Source organism: Homalodisca vitripennis, chromosome 1 (genome assembly GCF_021130785.1).
Source record: "Homalodisca vitripennis isolate AUS2020 chromosome 1, UT_GWSS_2.1, whole genome shotgun sequence".
In the NCBI taxonomy this organism is placed as follows: domain Eukaryota; kingdom Metazoa; phylum Arthropoda; class Insecta; order Hemiptera; family Cicadellidae; genus Homalodisca; species Homalodisca vitripennis.
In genome coordinates, this window is record NC_060207.1 from 55,269,061 (window position 1) to 55,287,395 (window position 18,335).

General features: G+C 29.7%; 1 protein-coding gene across 12 annotated transcripts in view; it reads right to left on the reverse strand.

Moving 5' to 3' along the window:
• The window catches only part of LOC124361680 (FH1/FH2 domain-containing protein 3), a 178,396-nt gene that overhangs the window by 23,365 nt on the left and 136,696 nt on the right, over window positions 1-18,335 (reverse strand). For 7 of the 12 annotated variants that reach the window (XM_046815671.1, XM_046815630.1, XM_046815639.1 and 4 more), the window contains 4 exons: window positions 14,840-15,016; window positions 14,192-14,559; window positions 12,521-12,659; window positions 1,561-1,721 (listed from right to left, as the gene is read on the reverse strand). In XM_046815671.1, the coding sequence (XP_046671627.1) occupies window positions 1,561-1,721; window positions 12,521-12,659; window positions 14,192-14,559; window positions 14,840-15,016 (845 nt within the window). The remainder of the gene's footprint in view (window positions 1-1,560; window positions 1,722-12,520; window positions 12,660-14,191; window positions 14,560-14,839; window positions 15,017-18,335) is intronic. The other 5 variants (XR_006922390.1, XR_006922389.1, XR_006922393.1 and 2 more) reach the window with 1 other exon arrangement.

The following is an 18,335-nucleotide window of genomic DNA, read 5'->3' on the forward strand; positions in this document are numbered from 1 at the left end:
CAGTCTGTCGGATCCAATATAAAACACTCTAACATCAACAACGATTTATAATTAAAAAATTAATTAAATAAACTATTTAAATTGGACCAAATTTACTCTAGTATGTATGCCTATGTTACTTCCAGGAATGTGTAGAATCACTGTACAAAATTTCACGATGTTTCGTGCATTGGTTCCAGAGTTATAACGGAACATACAAACAAACATTCGCATTTATATATATAGATAATTGTATCACATACACAAATAAATATTCATAAAAATTAGTTAAGTTTGTACAATTTTTATTAATATAAAAAATAGCTCACTGATCATAACTCATCACTGGGCGAGTTCACTTATCCTGGAAGTTCACATCAATGGCAGTTACGGATCTTCTCAAAGATGTCTTAAAGAAAATTGAAGAACATAAGACAGTGTCAGTGTCATTGAGCTTATTTGACCTGTCTAAAACTGTTGACCTCGTCCCTCATGACTTGCTGCTTAATAAGCTGGAGTACTATGGATTCCAAAATATCTTGCTGTTGTAGAACCAGGACTACCTCAAGGGTTGGACACATGTGGTGGAATATTATGGAATAATATCTAAATCTGTCTGTATAACAAGAGGTGTAAAGCAAGGCTCAGTTCTGAGGCCCATTTTGTTTCTCATGTTCATCAATGACCTTCCAAATTACCTTGAACAAAATAACATGGCATTTTATGTGTTTGCTGACTTTATAACCATTCGCACAGAAACTAACCGTGCTATCCAGCAAAACATCATCAATCTGGCAATTGAAACTGTAACTGACTGATGTACTAATAATGGCCTTAATCTAAACTGTGACAAGACCCAAAACCTGATGTTTAATCTGGCTGCAATTGTTGACCATAAAGTAAATTTCCTGGGAGTTTGCATTAACAACAAGCTATCTTGGAGGAGCCACATTTAAGAACTAGCCAAGAAACTTTATACCACAAACTTCCTTCTTCTAGATTATCACTTTCTACCACTTACAACATCTTGAGAATGGTTTACTTTGTATGTTTCTTCAGCAGAATGTCCTTCTGTATACTGAGATAGGGATCATCTCCTCATCTTGAAACTATATTCAAGATACAGAAGACTGTCATCCGTATAATCTGTGGGTTGGGTTACAGGGACTCATGCAGAGGCTACTTCAAGAATGTTGCAACCCTGACCTTATATATACTACGGTTCAATGTAAAGGATCGACTGGATTCCCTTCCTACCAGAAGCAATGTACACAGCTACAACATTGAAAGGCGACAAGATCTGGACATTGGTCGCTGCCATCTCTTGAAAACTCAATCTTCTGATCCTGATCAGATTGGCATCCAGCTCTTAAACCATCTACCATCAGAGTTAAGGGAACTGCCATCAAACCATTTTAGAATAATTTTGAAGAGGACTTCGAAAAAGAAAAACTCTATACTATTCTATTCTAACAATGTTTAACAAAGTTGAATAACAGCAAACTCAAGGACTTAAGTACAAAACTGATTAGTGTTTTTTACTGTAAAAATTTGGATATGTAGATAAGCTTTCAACCTTACCTCAATTCCCTCTCGGTTCATGATTGTGGCATCCATCTTGAGGATGGCAGTCTTAATGGACCGAGGTGGTGGCAGCTTGGTCATGCCGATGTTGATGGCATTGGAGCGTTTCGGGTCCAGTACAATCACCTCCTTGTTCTTGTTCATCTCTTGCTGTTTCTGCCAACACCAGCCAAACACAACTTTCTCATCATCCAGAAAATTACCCAACAATTCTTCATTTTGCATCAAATAATGTAATGAAAAAATGTATCCGACTATCTCATTTGAGTGATTATTTTTGGTATGTAATGAAAACTAGTATTTATTTTATTAATTTTAAACATAAATTAAGTTTCTCAAATTTTTAACTTTAGTGCATGTAAACAATTAATTTAATTTAATACATGGTTAAAAAATAATGGAGACTAACAACCAATTATCCTCGATTAAATACTAACATGATCATCAACAGGAATATTAAATTATCAATATACTTATTAGACACAACATTTAATCCTAACTGAGTTGTGACAGTGTTAATTTTGGAAGTTAAGCCTGGAAATGATATTACTTCTATCTTATAATTTAAATGTAAAAAGTATTTTTACACATCGTTTTCCAACCTTTTGTACTAAAGAAAAGTTAAGATCCATCCAAAAAGCCTCAGGGCAATATACAGTATATTGTCGTTGGTGAGATTAAGAAAATTCCAAGGAAAACTTTTTAGGTATTTGTTACTTTCACAAATATTTCTTCAGAATAGTAAATTTTGTTGAAGCTCAAAGATATTTATGAAAATCTATACCAATGTTTCATTTTAACAACATTGTTTGCTTCCTATTTTTTTTAAGCAGAGCGTATTTTTATTACTGATAATAACCAATATAATATCATTACTTTTTGCACAGGAAACAAACCTTGAGTGATTTAATTATCAGCCTCAACACGGTTAAAGTTTAAAGACACAAATACGTTTTGATGCATTTAAAAAACTATTTAATAATACAAAATTACTTATTAGTAAACCTTTATAGTATTCAATTTATTCTAAACATTACGGTAGCTCAAATAAGACAATGGCATAGCAGCAAAAATACAAACACCTTATTTGAAGTTTTTTTTTCTTTAACAAAAATTTTGTGAGCATCAATATTATTATTGTATTATTATAATATATTAAAGTATTAAAAAGAAAAAACTAAAATTTTAAACTTTTATTTCAATAAATATTTAATCAGAGAGGCTACATTGCTCTATCCTTTAAAAATCATTTAGGTTCCTTGCCTATGCCTAAAAGTTTACTTAAGTAACAATTTCTATTTGCTCATTTAAAAAGGAGTACAGGCAAGCCACCTGCTGTGCTTTGTGCCATTTGCCACATCTAACATTACTTTGCTGTGAATTTCTGTATGCCACCTTTTGGTGTTCCACTATCAGCCAGGAACACCATTTATCAATAATTAATTTGATTGAATAAAAAGATAAAAGAATGTTATTGATTAAAGAGCACTATTTTTTTTTTATTTTTTGGAATAAAATGTTGTGTGGATATATATTATACATAATCTGATAATTGTTTCTTTATCCAATCAACTACATCAAGAATTTAATCACAGTTTTATTAAGGTGAAAGGTGAAAAGGTGAAAGAAAGAGGAAATATGGGGAAAAGAGGAGGGAGAAAAAGGGAAGAGGAAGGGAGAGAACAAAAGTTGAACAGAGGAAGGCTTTGCTCTTTGCTGTTTATATTATGTATAGACAACTTAGAACAACATTGTGTTCAAAGATAAGAACTATTATCTGTGTAACTCATGTGCCACACTATTGCGCACGTAGCATTTCTATGACAACCCATTTCTATGACAACCGCATGTTGTGCAAGTAGTTCTGATATTTTCTACTAGATGTCAGTGCTTCCTTGTTCTCTGTCATGAGAGTTTGCACTTTGGTGAGTTTGCTGTAGGTGCACAGTGCACACAGCTATTGTGTGTTGTTGTTTGACACCCGTCCTGGAGTATTTTATGGGGGTTAAACTATCTTTTTAAATAAAAGACAATTACATAAAGTTTAAAATAATTTACCTTGAATTTTCCATCCACTTACATTTAAAAATATTAACATTGCTTTTCTCATCATTATATTCCTATACCAATTAGACCCATAAATCTCAAACATTGTATATTTCTCTCCAACAAAACATTTTTTTTTTAAATCATGTACTTTTTACAATGCAGTAAAACATTGAAACACGCTTCCAAACACATAAAACAAGAAAATAAGTGTTTTACTATTTAGAGAAAAGTTGAAAAGTTTCGTACTAGAAAATTTTTTTAAACACCTAAAACTGTATTAACTTGATTAGTATTTCTTAAAATTTCAATTCATGTTAGTTTCATTAATTCTGTTGTAGGTTTATAATCCTTGATCTTGTGTTGACAGCTTCCAAAGTAATTATCCTGTACATGTGTAGATTTCAAACATATGTACTGTGATAACAATTGAAGTGTAACATGGTAATAGTAAATAATTTCAGTTCACATGTTTATGTCATGCAGTGATCCATGCGTGCAGTGATGATGCTTGTTGTAAGCAGATTGTGAGGTGTCGTCAAGCAAAGCTCTGTTATATCCTGCACCAGCACCCAGGCATGCCATTTATCCCAACCACCAATTCCCAATTATCTCTCGTCCACTATCATGTATTCTTAACTGTATTAAACCTTGTAGCCCCTTATAGAGCCAAATAAAAATAATGTTTTCTGAAAAAAGACTTAATATTCTATGTAGTCCACTTATAGCATACAAAGAGTTAAGTGAAAATATCACATTAACTGCAATATATAGAATTAAGAGTCCGGTATAATTTGTCCAACACAGTTTAATACTTTTACAATTCATGGCACTATATATGTCGTGGAAGAATTCAAGTGCATAACTTCTTAACTTTGAACCTTTGTGAACATTACACAATATTAATAATACAAAACTAAGCATGTGTAGCTTATTAACTATTGTTAACATCTAATTGAAACATTCTAAACTATTTACACTAATTCTTTATAGTTACTAATTTTAAATGAGAAGTTAATATATAATGGTAATTAACTGTGGATAACTTCTATGAAAATATAAAGCTTATTACTTAAGAGTGTTTGTTCACAAAATACATTACGGTATTATCTTTTTTGTGAAATCTCTTTAGTGCCCTTCTGATACTAAAAACAAATATAAAAAAATAACTAATTTTTTAAGTTTTTATTTACCGAAGTGTTTAAATTTATGCATACTTTAGATGTGAGTGTGGGCACTCATAATTCAGGGTGAACAAGTCCTATCAAAGTTAAAAATGTAAATATTTTATTTTTACTTTGGATAATTAAAATAAACGATATTACTTCATTTTTTAAATGATAGGACTAGTTGATAAATTCTATATATTGTCCTTTTAGTGAATATTTACAGATCATTTGTCTGAAATAATTGAAAATGTATTTGACCTAGCTACCTAATATTGTTAACAAAGATAATAATTTTTTAGGGATGTATAGAATTGATATAATTTTCTTTCTTTTTTAATCTGAAGTGTATAAGGAGGGCAAAATAGATGGGTTTTGACAAAACAATAAATGAAATAAATATTTAGTGAACAAACAACCTTAATGTGTAATTTAAAATTATCAAATTTACCAAACTGCAGCAGCCATAATACCAGTTCTCATGGTTTAAATATGATAGCAATTATGTGGTTAGGAATTCTATAAGAATAACTTTAAAAATCGTAAATCTTGAATGTGTTTGGAAACTAATATAAGCAATATTTTATATCTAATTAGCTAATATTTACAAGCTATTTTATTAGCTAATGTTTACTAGCTTTACAACCATCATAGAGAAATAAGTTTAAATATATCTTTAAATATTTCTTTTAGAAAAGCATTTTCAATCTTAAACCATATTAAAATGTCACGCATGATTTTTAAACATTTAAAATAAACATAAGAACCAAATTTCATCAAAATGTATGTTGAATAATTTTAGTAGATATGAAATCAAAACAATAGTAAAAGCATAAATAATAAATGCTTTTATTAAAAGCATAAATAATAACTGCTTTTATTAAAAGAATAATATTTTAAATGCTTTTATTAAAAGCATAAATAATAAATGCTTTTATTAAAAGCATAAATAATAAATGCTTTTATTAAAAGCATTAATAATAAATGCTTTTATTAAAAGCATCAATAGTAAATGAATCAAAGATGTAAAAGCATCAATATAATTCTATTACGCCACATTGTAAATTACAGTTTAAATTGGCAAATTACATAAAAAATAATTTAACTAAGAATAATCTTTGAAAATGTTTTAAATTGTTTCATTACAAAATTTACCCAACTAAAATCCTTTTGAGCAACTCTGAGCTAGCTAGATCTTAACTGTACTCAATTATGTTGTACAAGATTAAACATTAAATCAATTTTGCTCATGTGTAGATTAGTCTTTATTTATTTTCTATACAATTATTTATTTTCCTCAGAAAATAACAAAAAAATACAGAAATAGGTTCCAATTAATTTTAGAATTTATACGAACTTTTCTCCTTAGAACGAATATCCATGTAACAGACATGTAGCAGGAGTTTATTTAGGGGGTTTCCAAATGCAAACACATTTTACACTGTAATAGTAATTGAAATCCCCCTTAAATAAACTCTTTCTTCTTGAGGTATTAATGCCTTGCAATTATTTTTGGAACTTTTATTCCTCCTTTTAATAATTACAAATTCTAGCCTACACAAATACTATCCTTTTTTACATAAAAAGACATCATTGTTGTTTGTAAACATATAAGCATTAATTGTACATACTTCCTATAAAATATTTCTTGAGAAAATAAATAATATAACAAATAGAATGATATAGTTATAATTTGTTCTGTCTTGTCACAAATAATTAAAATTCAGGAACTAAAAAGAAGGTTTTAAAGTAAAAAATTACAGTTGCTTCCCGTGTTTAATAATTTAGTGTTACACTTTCAAAATATAACTAAAAATCGTTCCGACACACATAACAGTATTACTGAAAGGGGCTTGATAATTACAAAATTACGATAATGCTGTTGATAGGGTTGATCCGTATTACAGACATCAAAATTATTTGGATTAAGTACCAGTGTCCGATAATACTAATATTCACAAATTATTTGTTTTAAAATATATTAATGAAATGTAACAAAATTGTCACTTCCACTATACCAAAATGGCCACAAAGAATCTATCTCTGTAATAAAGTTGTGAACTAAATTGTATACTGTATTTTACAATATATAGCTATAGAATTTGTCTTCTGTGGCACTGCTAGTTGCTACAGTTCAACAGTATATAAATAAATCAGCTTTAAATGAAAACAAGTTATGCAATTTATTGCTGAGTGAGCACTTACTGCATTCTTATTTCACTGTATTACTAAGTTAGTTTTAGTATTTTTTAATATTTTAATTTCCATCACTGTTTTTTTATGTAAGTCCTATTTAGTTTGACCTTCACTCGTAATGCTGAGTAAACAAACTAATTATAAATTAATGAAATTTTGTGTGGTTGCCAATTTGTACTGTACACTTTTATAAAGTGATCTTGTAAGAGATTACTATTTCTCATAAGTACAAAGTCAAAACTCTTTGAAGCATTTTGTTAGGCAAGTTACTTATAGTATAAAACATTACAATAATAAATATTTTCCATAGTTATTAGGCTATATTTTATTATATTTCTTGGCAAATATAAAAAGCTTATCTTTAAATAAGAAAAAAATTTATTTTTGAAAGAGAAATGAAATAATGGGCAATTAAAGCTGGGTTTTTAGCAGATATTACGCTGTAATTAGATCCAAAGGGTTAAATGATGAGAGCACTAGAGTAGTAATCGTTTTTTGTGTGTTCCTCTACTACGTCCAACAAAATTGTAAAAATATCTGCAATAAAGTAGATTTTAATTTTAACTTGAATGCTACAGTCAGGATGCACGCTGATAATTCTAAATTTCTCGCCTAAATTCTGTTTCTAATGCTAGTGTGTGATGCACGTAAATAACACTGGCTAGGAAAATCTATAGAACAAACTTTCATGTAGCTGTTTTAGTTGTAATGGCTTTTTAATAAAAAGAATTCATTATTTACAGCCATGTGCTTTCAATTTGCAACCACTTTACTCAGTTTCAATTTATTAGTTAAAGTAATAATTTTCAATAGTAAATACATAATACCTATATACAATAGTAATAATTTTTAGATATTGTAATACAATAAAAATAACGATAGCATGCTTGCATATGTGCCAGCAATATAACAATAATCATCACACTGCACAGTAATAATTTAACTATTTTTATGATTAACTATTATGCTTACATAAACATACACAGTGAATGAAGCTGATTTATATATATATATATATATATATATATATATATATATATATATATATATATATATATATATATATATATATATTTAAATATTTCTTTCTAATTAAAAAGTAGAGTAATTATTTAACTAGTCATTTGAAGTATTGTTCTTAAATTTTCAAGAGATGCTGAATAAGGTTAAGGAAGAATAAATGCTTTATAATTTAACAACTTGAGAGAGTCAGGTGGGATTTGAATAAAAGTTTGTACTACAGTCTTAATTTAAATACTTTATACTTTTCCAATTATAAAATTTAACAACAACAATCTCAGAAAATTGTAATATGATAACCATTGGTCATTTATATAAAATTTTACAGTAGAAGGAAAGCCCTATTAATTGCATTCCTGTCAGCTCACATTGTAATTGTACACTTTTGTATCAATCAGAGTTTTATTAAAAAATCAAAGATTATTACGTACTACTCAAATAATCGTACTAATGGCAACGACAATTACAGAGCATGGAACTTGACAGCATTGTGCATATTACGTAACAGGAACTCTATGATGGTTGGAAAGCTGCAGCTAATCTAGGAACTCACCTCCTACACGGGCCAAGGCGTCGCCGCAACAAATCAAAGACACAAGATTAGTAATTATGAGAAGCAGTACAAGCCTGAAATGTACAAACCATATTTACAATGTTCTTTAGCTCTTATAGGGCACCCTTCTATTACACGGATAAAAAATGAAGAGGTACTTATTTTCAATTTAGGAAATTTGTTTAAATTAAATTTAAAATTATCAAAGAAAGGATAATTTTACAAAACATTAAACAAAACTGATATCATGAAAAAAATATATAGTAATCTTAAAGCCCAAAACACTGTTTGCCTTTGCAATGGTTTAATTTCAGCTTATAACTACAAATAGCTCATTAAGTTTGCATTACAGTAAGTTTAAATTAAAAATATACAGAAAAGTCTGATAACTATTATTAAAAATATTTAAAGATGCAATCGGTAGAAGTTCAGTACACAATATTATGCAAATACATGAACAAGTTTACATGATTAATAAATGAATTAATATTTATTTAATATATTTAAATGGATTTACCATGTGCAAATCATAAAATATTTTAAGCTTATGTAGGACAAGACTTTATTTCTCGAGTATTTATTTTGTAAACCAAACTAAATTAAATTCAGGTAATAATTCTCTGAAGATCTAGAATATACTAGAGTTGATTCTTTCAAGCACTTTGTTCTAGTGTTCATTAGATATCTTAGCAAGCTGAAGATGCAGGTTTTGCAAGTAGGGAATGTTTTCTTCTTCAAGAGAAAACAATTAATTGACTATATAAAAATGACTATTTTAAATAAATCTGTATTTTTGGTTTTACAATCAGATATCATACAATACATTTGATTAATTACTTTTCAAATCATATAGTATAATAATCACCATATTTAAACCAAAATATTTTCAAAACTTTTTATAATAACTAATTATTTTGATCATGGTTTGGGTTTAAATAAAAGTAAACATTTTTTTTAGGGCAATTAAAAGATACTGCGGTGTATCAATTTGCAGTGAGTCTTTAGTACAGCAATTAACTTTAGTTCAGAAGTAATAAATTGCTCAAAAGGATACTGTCTCTTTAAAAAGACAATGTTACAATTATTTTATAAAAAATTTAATTGACTTATATTTAAGTAAAGTTTTAAAAATATATTAGAAATTCTGTGATGATTTATAGTGCCATAATTATTTTTATTTCTTCCAAATTTTTCAAATTATGTGGTAAATAATGAGTTTTCAATTTTTAAAATTTCATATTGTATCAATGCTTAGTACCAAAATTAAGGGAATTTAGAATTTGTAGGAATACTTGATTTTTTAATCTTTGAATAATTTATTTATTTCTAAAATTACCTTTACAAACTGAGTTAAAATGGAGTTAATTTTATTTCTCTATACAAAGGGCCCAAAAAGTAAATCAGATGCATTCTATAAAAACAAACAAGAACATTTTCAAACTGAGAGTGTATTATAATTTAAATGGATAGTAAAAAATAAAATAATATTTGAAATCTTTAGATAACTTTAAAATGCTCCCAAAATATACGACAATTAAAGAGGTCTTATAGTTACTATCAATATTCTTGAAGCTTATCAGCTGATAAGAATATAATTAAAGCTTGAATTGATACAACCTATTATAGGATAATTAAAACATGCAAGACAACCAATACATGAAGTAACTACTAGCTTGTGTTCAAGAAATAAAGCTTTCCATGCAGTTTTACTATATTGATAGGTTCTAACAGTGACATAAAGAGTAACATTAAGGCATATCAAAATGTATTTACAGCCAAAACAGGTCTATTGAATGGTACTCTAAGATTGTTGTTAACTATACAGGATAGTTATTAAAAATATAAACTCAATAATGCTTTGTACTGTACCATGATTTTAAGTTTACAATATTGAAATTGATTTAAGTACTCAAAAATGATTAATTATTAATTTTATCTTAATTTTACAATATATGAACATTGAAATACAAACACATTGGATTTAAAGAATTGTTCTTTTACATTGGTGGAACAGTAGGCTACTTTAGAGCATTGTATTTATATAACAAGTTATAATGCATTATGGCATATTATTCCTTGGACAGCACGACTTTTGTTAGGGAATATACAATTAGTCCACTTGTTATACTTTGATCTGAAGGAATCAAATAAATTGAATTTTACCTGATAAATGTAAGATAGTTGAATAGATTTTTCTTTCAAATATAATTAAACAATGCAAGTGGTGCAGCCTACTAAAAGAGAACATTCTGAGAGGATTCTCCCAAGACTATGCCTCTCAATAATCTATTTTCAAGTTGTGTCGTCTGGTACATGTATCTTGTATTCACACGTCAGACACAATTTTTAAAGATAATACCATGAACATGAAAGAGTATAAATCAAGTAAAACATACTACATTTTTGTATGCTTCTGTCTTTAAAAATAATGTTAAAAATACAAGAACTTAGGGACATGTTAGCCTATTCCAGCAATGAGAATAGGTCAGAGGAAATCCTCTTGAATATATTATTAATAAAAGATAATTAGCAATATTTGCTTTTTACTCAGAAATATCCATTGGAATGATATTTTATGTAATTTACACTATAAAAAGCGTTTACAAAATCAAAATGCAGCATTCCACGTCACATAGTATGCAAACTATAAAATGACAATTAATTGTAACTAATAGTTCCACTACTCAACAACACAGTACTGCACTATCAACCAACAAATAATTAGTTACAGAAATAAAAAATAAACTCACATGTTTCTAATAGTTTTGTCTTAAAATTGGATAGAATTCCAATACGATTTGATGAAAAATCTGTCCGTTTAATTGATGTAACAAAAGTTATCAGAATTTTATCTATAATGACTATGTCAATAACTTCACTTGTAAATTTGGAAAATACGACAAAGATTCATAAAATGAAGTACCTCCTCTCACTCAATTAATATGAAATTAAAAGTAATCCACTATGGATATCTACTGTTTTCAGTTGTGGTGTTTTAAAAGTGCTACAAACTTGACACCAGCAAATGTGAGGTATGCAGCATGATTTGCTTCAAATTTTATCCTCATGAAGGCCTCAGCTCTGAATCCTGACCTGCTCCAACTAATCCATCTAGTACCAAACATGACAAAAATATAACACCTTATAGTGTACACACACCATCCTTGGTATTTCAATTTTATGAAATTGATTTCGCCTGTTATAAAGTTTTATCGACTTACTTCAAAACATTGACATGCATTGTTAGATAAATTATCTTATTATACATGTGCATAAATTTGGATTAATGTAAAGCATAAGTGAGCATGCAATGGTAATTTTATAATCATGCACAATCAAAAATAATAAGTGAGAAATTATGGAGATAATAATCGTACAGCTAGAAAAAGAAAAAAATATACTTGTTCTAATTTATTACAAATAATTAAATAATAATATTAATATGAATGAGCGATGTCATAGAGATAGTGTTTTTATATTATAGAAGATTAACAGTCTGTCCCTTACACAGCTCTTTTTTTAATGTAGAGGTGACCTATTTTCTGATTTGTTCAAAATGTTAAGGAAATGTCACCAAAGGGAGGTTGTCATTTTAAAGTTTTGAGTTGGATGACACCAAACCTTTTTTAGATACATCTTGTTAAGTTTTTTTTAATACACCATAAAATATTACTTTTGGGGCTTAAACAAAACCGCCACATGTTAAGTATACAGTGTGTTTAATTTCAAATGACATTTTTCTGTAGTTAAAAAAGTAACAGTGCAAAAATGATTAAAAACACTCCCTTTTTTAGTAACTCAAAAATATTTTGATCTGTATTCATTCTAATTTATCCTCTTAAAAAAATTGTCAATTAAATACAGTTTAAAAATTCAGTGAGAACCCCCCCAAGTACTCTAGTGAATTTACTGGTACAAATTTGAGAATATAGATAATTGATGTGTGATGAAGTGTTTGCTTTTGTTGTGTTGCGTACCTTGGTAATGAGATCTTTGGCTCTGGACTCAAACAAGTGTTCCAGCTTCTGAGTATCCACAGACACGGGAGAGATCTCGTCCCAGATCAGAGCATTGGTGTTGAGCCGAGCAAATACCACTGGGTCATCTCGCACCTCCTGCAAACAAGCAATATTGAATGAATACACTTTTAACAGCTCTAGTTTCAGTATTTGTAAAAAATAGTATACAAACAAATACAAATGGCTAGTGAGAAAAAAACACACACATAAAAGCGTATATATTGTTGTAACACCATCTACAATTCAATTATTGTTAAAATATCCGTCTTTTGAGCTTATAGCACAACAGCATAACATATTTAAACAAGATTGCAAACATTTTAATGACATTCATTACTTTATTTAACGCTATCTTTGAAAATGAAAAATGTTTTTAAAATATCACACTGGATTGGCCTGTGTTTTATCAAATACAACGGCAAAAAATTATCTTTATTACTACTAGAAATTTCAAAAAATTATGTTAATATTTCACAATTTTGACTCTTAAAATTATATAAAATTTAATATTTAAGTTTATTGTTTTGAATGTTTACAAAAAAAGTAATAATAAATCATTATATCCTCAAATTTTAGATATACCTATAATTTTACATGGGTGGATGAATTTTCAGTACAATTAATACTGTAGAATTTTTGAAATGACTATTTTTTTTTCTTTTGGCAGGCTATGGATGTATGTTTTGCATAGGGTAAAACTTTCTTTCGTGCCACATCACGCTTTTTTACTCTGTAGCCGTATTTGGATCAGTTTATTCATATTATTATTGACCTAAATGTTGTCTGAAATATTGCATTGTCTGTATCTGTCTAATTTGCAACGAAGAAAACCTGCTCAAGAAGTTGCTCAAGCTTTTGTAGGCCAGTCTCGGTAAATCGACTCTTAAGGCATCTGCTGAACTAGAAATATCAAGAAGAAGTGTGCAAAGAATGTTAAAGCAATTAAAATTTAAGCCATACCATCCATCTTTACTCAAGCGCTTCACGAGAATGATTCCTATAAGCAATTGGATTACTGTGAGACAGTAATTATCCGCTCAGAGGCTGATCCAAATTTCTTGTGATCAATTTTGTAGTGTGATGAGACATGTTTCAAACTAAATGGACGCATTAATCAGCATAACTACGTGTAAATGTAAATCCTCATAACGTAATCAAAGCAGAACTCAATGTGCCTGGTGTTATGGTATGGAGAGGTATTTCGAGTACTGCACTGATTGGTCCTTATTTTCTTCAAGGAAATGTTAACGGAGAAAGTTACTTACGGTTGCTGCAAGAAGTAGTAGTTCCCGAGCTCAGAAACAACTCTGTTTTCAATATTCTTTCACTCATCTGGCAACAATATTGGTGCCCCAGCACATTTCGGTATCCAAGTTTGAGATGTTTTAAATAACACATTTAATGAATAGATTGGTCGCCATGGTACAATCGATTGGCCTGTACACTCGTCAGACTGACCCCAAATGATTTTTCACTGTAGGATATTATAAAGGAGACTGTGTATACTTTTGTGTATACTTAAAAACCACAAAATCTTGATGAACTCAGAAACGTAATTAGAAATGCACTTGAACTTATAATAATATAAAATTAATACAAGATAGAATTTTAAAACTGAATATCCAGACCTTCCAAAACAGTTTGACAGTCTTCTTGTTCTTGCGTACAGGGGAGGAGAGTCGACTAGGTACCATGTTGTTAAGAGGTGGCGGAGCAGCAGGGGCCGGAATTGGTGGGGGCATGCCGCAGGGTGGGGGTGGTGGAGGGATTCCAGGAGCACAACTGGTAGGGGCGAACACGCTCTGCTCATCGTCACTTAGCAGATCGGTGAAGTCCAGGTCGCAGAGAGAAAGGTCTCGAGAGCAATTACTGACTAGCTCCTCCCAGTGTAGCTCTGTCTCGGACTTCTTAACCTCAGGTGGCTTCAGTGGTGGAGGTGGCGTCTCTGTTGTAGGGCTCTTCAACACATCAGCTCTTGACTGAGACTTTGCCAAGCCTGCAAAAAACTTTTTTTACTATCCAAGCAAGTAAATAAAACTTCAGCCAATTTCGTCTGCTACTTTGAAAACTAACAAAGACTATTCCTCTTCTAGAATCATTGGTTTTCTAAATGAAAAAATGTCTTCTAATGGTCTTTTAATAAAAAATGGTTTTTGAAATACATAAATGTAGACAAAACGCAAACTGGCCTGGAGTTTTGGCAGTTTGTAAGATTGGAGTTCAATTGATGAGCATACAAAAATTATGAAATAGCATTTTTTTATTCAGAAACAAACCTTCTTTTGCTTTTGAGATGATTCCTTTCATATCTCCTACCCTTGAGACAGGTTTACCTTCTGCGTCGAGCACTGGGCTACCAAGAGTAGATGCCAACTTCTGTGTCAGGTCTTTCACAGTGTTCTCTCTTCTAGCATGGTTCGAATCACCATTGCAGATCCCATTGCGTACACCACCTGTCATCAAGACATTCAATTTTGAACAATATCAAATATTAGATAGTTTTCTTACTTTGAGTTCCTGCACAAGTGTTATTTACATTGACGAATTCACAACATCTCAGAGGAAAAAGTAAAAATTAATATTATTAATATTTAATGAATTTTAATAGATCCACAAACTTATAAGTATAGTGATGTATATTTATGTAAACAACCAAATTCTATATCAATATAATGAGTAATTATCAAAGCTCCTTTTAGAAATAGCAATATTAATTAATAATGGCAATTGTTGATAGTAAAGGTCCTAACGATTTAATTTGTCTCTTTTCATACATTTTTTTCAAGTATTCCAAATTTTATCCACATAATAGACCGAAATTAATGTTTAGTTTCTATAGAAAAGAATACATTCATCCAATAAGTAAACACGTGTTAAAGCAATAAATTCATATTAAATGTAACTATAAAATTGCACAAAATCTTAATGTACTTTGACAACTTTATCAACCTCAAAAAATCGTTCAAAGGAACAAATAAAATGGATCATAAGTTGACCTTTATTAAATATGATTATTAATAATAATACTGATACCAAATATAAATCTAACGATCGAGTAAAAAGAGGTAAATATTGTACAAAAACAAAAGCCATTTTTATAAACTTGACACTCTTAAAAAGTCTCCATAAATAGAGGCTCATTGTTTTTACTATTCTGTTTGCCAAGTAATTTTCATAATCTTTGCCGAACTGTTTTGTACAGTTAATTTGCTGGCAGCATTGTTTATGTGGTAGATATTCCATTCAAACAAAAATGCATTATTTTAAAGAAAGAAATTATTTACTTTCATGACTTTGTTGATAAGCAAAATTGACTCAAAAATATATATGTGACTCGCAACATGTAACGTCTCACTCATTCACTGTCAAACATCATTACTTCACTAGCTACAACTTGCAACATAATATTGATTTTTTTTAACTCTCAAAAGTTAGACAACAGGAATAAAAAAAGTAATGACTACAACACAGAAGTAAAAATTAAAATCTACCTACGTGAGTCTAGCAGGTGGGAAAGAATTGTTTGAGTCCATAATCTGACATCTACCAAATAGTCAGCTTTCAGAACTAGAGAATAACATACATTCCAACCTAGTTTTATTTACTTCACCATTGTTTTGTTCAATATATTTTTGAAAGTTTCCATACTGGTTGTAAAATATTAGGTATAGAATGAGTATGCATATGCATATGTGCATGCATATCAGTATGTTAAGGTACGATTCTCATGTCTGTGAACAGAGAAACAAAGAGATCTACTAGTTCAGTAGCCGAGAGTAAATTTGCGTTGTATGAGCGTAAAATCTGGTTTTTCTTGAAATCAATAGAGGAATATCTCCAAAGAAAGAAATTGATCATTAGCCATGCAGTTTAGGAGGAGGTAGAAAACGGAAGAGTATTAAAAGGGTTAAAAATATGAAATGATACTTTTTTTCATATATTTCCTAGACTGGCAAATTCAAAACCAACCGTAAAACACACAAATAAATGTTAAAACCATGTGTATATTGTGGAATTTACCATTTTAAGTCTCTTTTTTATAGTTGTCTGGAAGTAATATAACTATTATTTATATGTGAAATGGTAGATTGAGAAACAAATAACTATACTTGTAATAGGTGTGAACTTCTCGATGAGATAAATTATAATACCAATGTAAGTTTTAGATGGAAAAAAATTACACCAAAAGATGTTCTGACTGTTGTTGAGAAAACTGAAAAGATCCGAAAGTATTTATGTTTATAACATGTCAAATAATCTATTGATAAGCATAGCCCTAAGCCTAGCTGATCCTCTTGCAAAATGTATTAATAATCTACTAAATAAAGACAATTTTCCAGAAATACTTAGTTTCTCAAGTGTGCCCGGTCTACAAAAAAGGCCCTAAAAACCAGGCACAAAGCTACTGACCTATTTCAATAACTACCTTGTTAGGCAAACTAAAAGAATCTATTATATGAACAAATAAGCACTTTTTTGGAATCAAATAATTTCTTAAATCCTATTTAGTATGGCTTTAGAAAAGAAAAATCAACTGTTTGTGTATTAGATCACTTAGTCAGACAAATTGATCTAACTTTCGAAGATAAAACATATGCCCAGGCTACACTGTGTGACCCCCCTCTGTGTGTGAAAGCCTTTGACTGTGTTGACAGCAAAACTGATAAAAACTACGGTTTTCCAGGACTTGTGACTACATGTTTTTTAATCTTACCTTGAAAATCGCTGACAAAGGGTATAAATTAATGGTAAATGGTCAGATGAGGTTATTGTGAAATGGGGTGTTCCTCAATGCTCAGTCCTTGGTCTTCTGTTATTTATAATTCATATAAATGATTTACCATTAGCAGTCAAATGTAAAAACCATTCTTTATGCAGATGACACTACCTTTTATTAATGTCGGTAAGAGTTTCTTTGAGCTTGAGAAGTTGGTTGATAAGACATTGGGGATGCAGTCACCTGGTTTAATTAGAATGGACTTATTGAACAATGGAAAAGAAAAAAAATATAAAATTTTATTTAAGATGAAAACCACTAACCTCAATAAACAATAACTGTAAATCTGCAAAATTTTTGGGAATTTATATAAACAGTCAGGTATCTTAGGGTCCACATACAGTGTACATAAGTTCTAGATTGTCCCGAGTTATATTTATAATTAGACGTTTGAATGATGTAAGTACCTCAAACCTACATGAAGACAGCTTACTTTGCTTATTTCCAATCTGTTTATAAATATGGTTTAATTCTCAACATGATACCAGGAAATAAATGATGCAGTTATAGGATATAACCGCTTAAGTGAGACCTTAAATATCCACATGTTTGGTCTCTCAAAATATTCAATGTGCTGAAATTTATGAATACTATGGACACTGAAATTACTAAATTAAAAAGTAAGTTTTATTCGTGGCTCTTAAAAACCCATTTTATAGCATGGAAGGATGTTTTAGTGTAATTAAAATTACCTTTTAAACATAGATTTTTATTCAATATTTACATTCTTGTCTCAAATTGTTTAGATGTTTTTACCTTCAGATGTTGCTCTTAGTAGTAAGTAGTAATTAAGACGTTATGTGACCTGGCAGAGTGCTTAATTTCTGACATTGTTAATGATTTGTAAAAACTGAAATGGCATACAAAAATTATTATTATTATTATTATTATTACTGAATCATGCCAAGCAATAAAAAATATGATCAGAGAAAAATATAATCCCATATTTTAACTTTTTTGATACCCTCCTATTTGGACCTCCACCAAAACTAGCA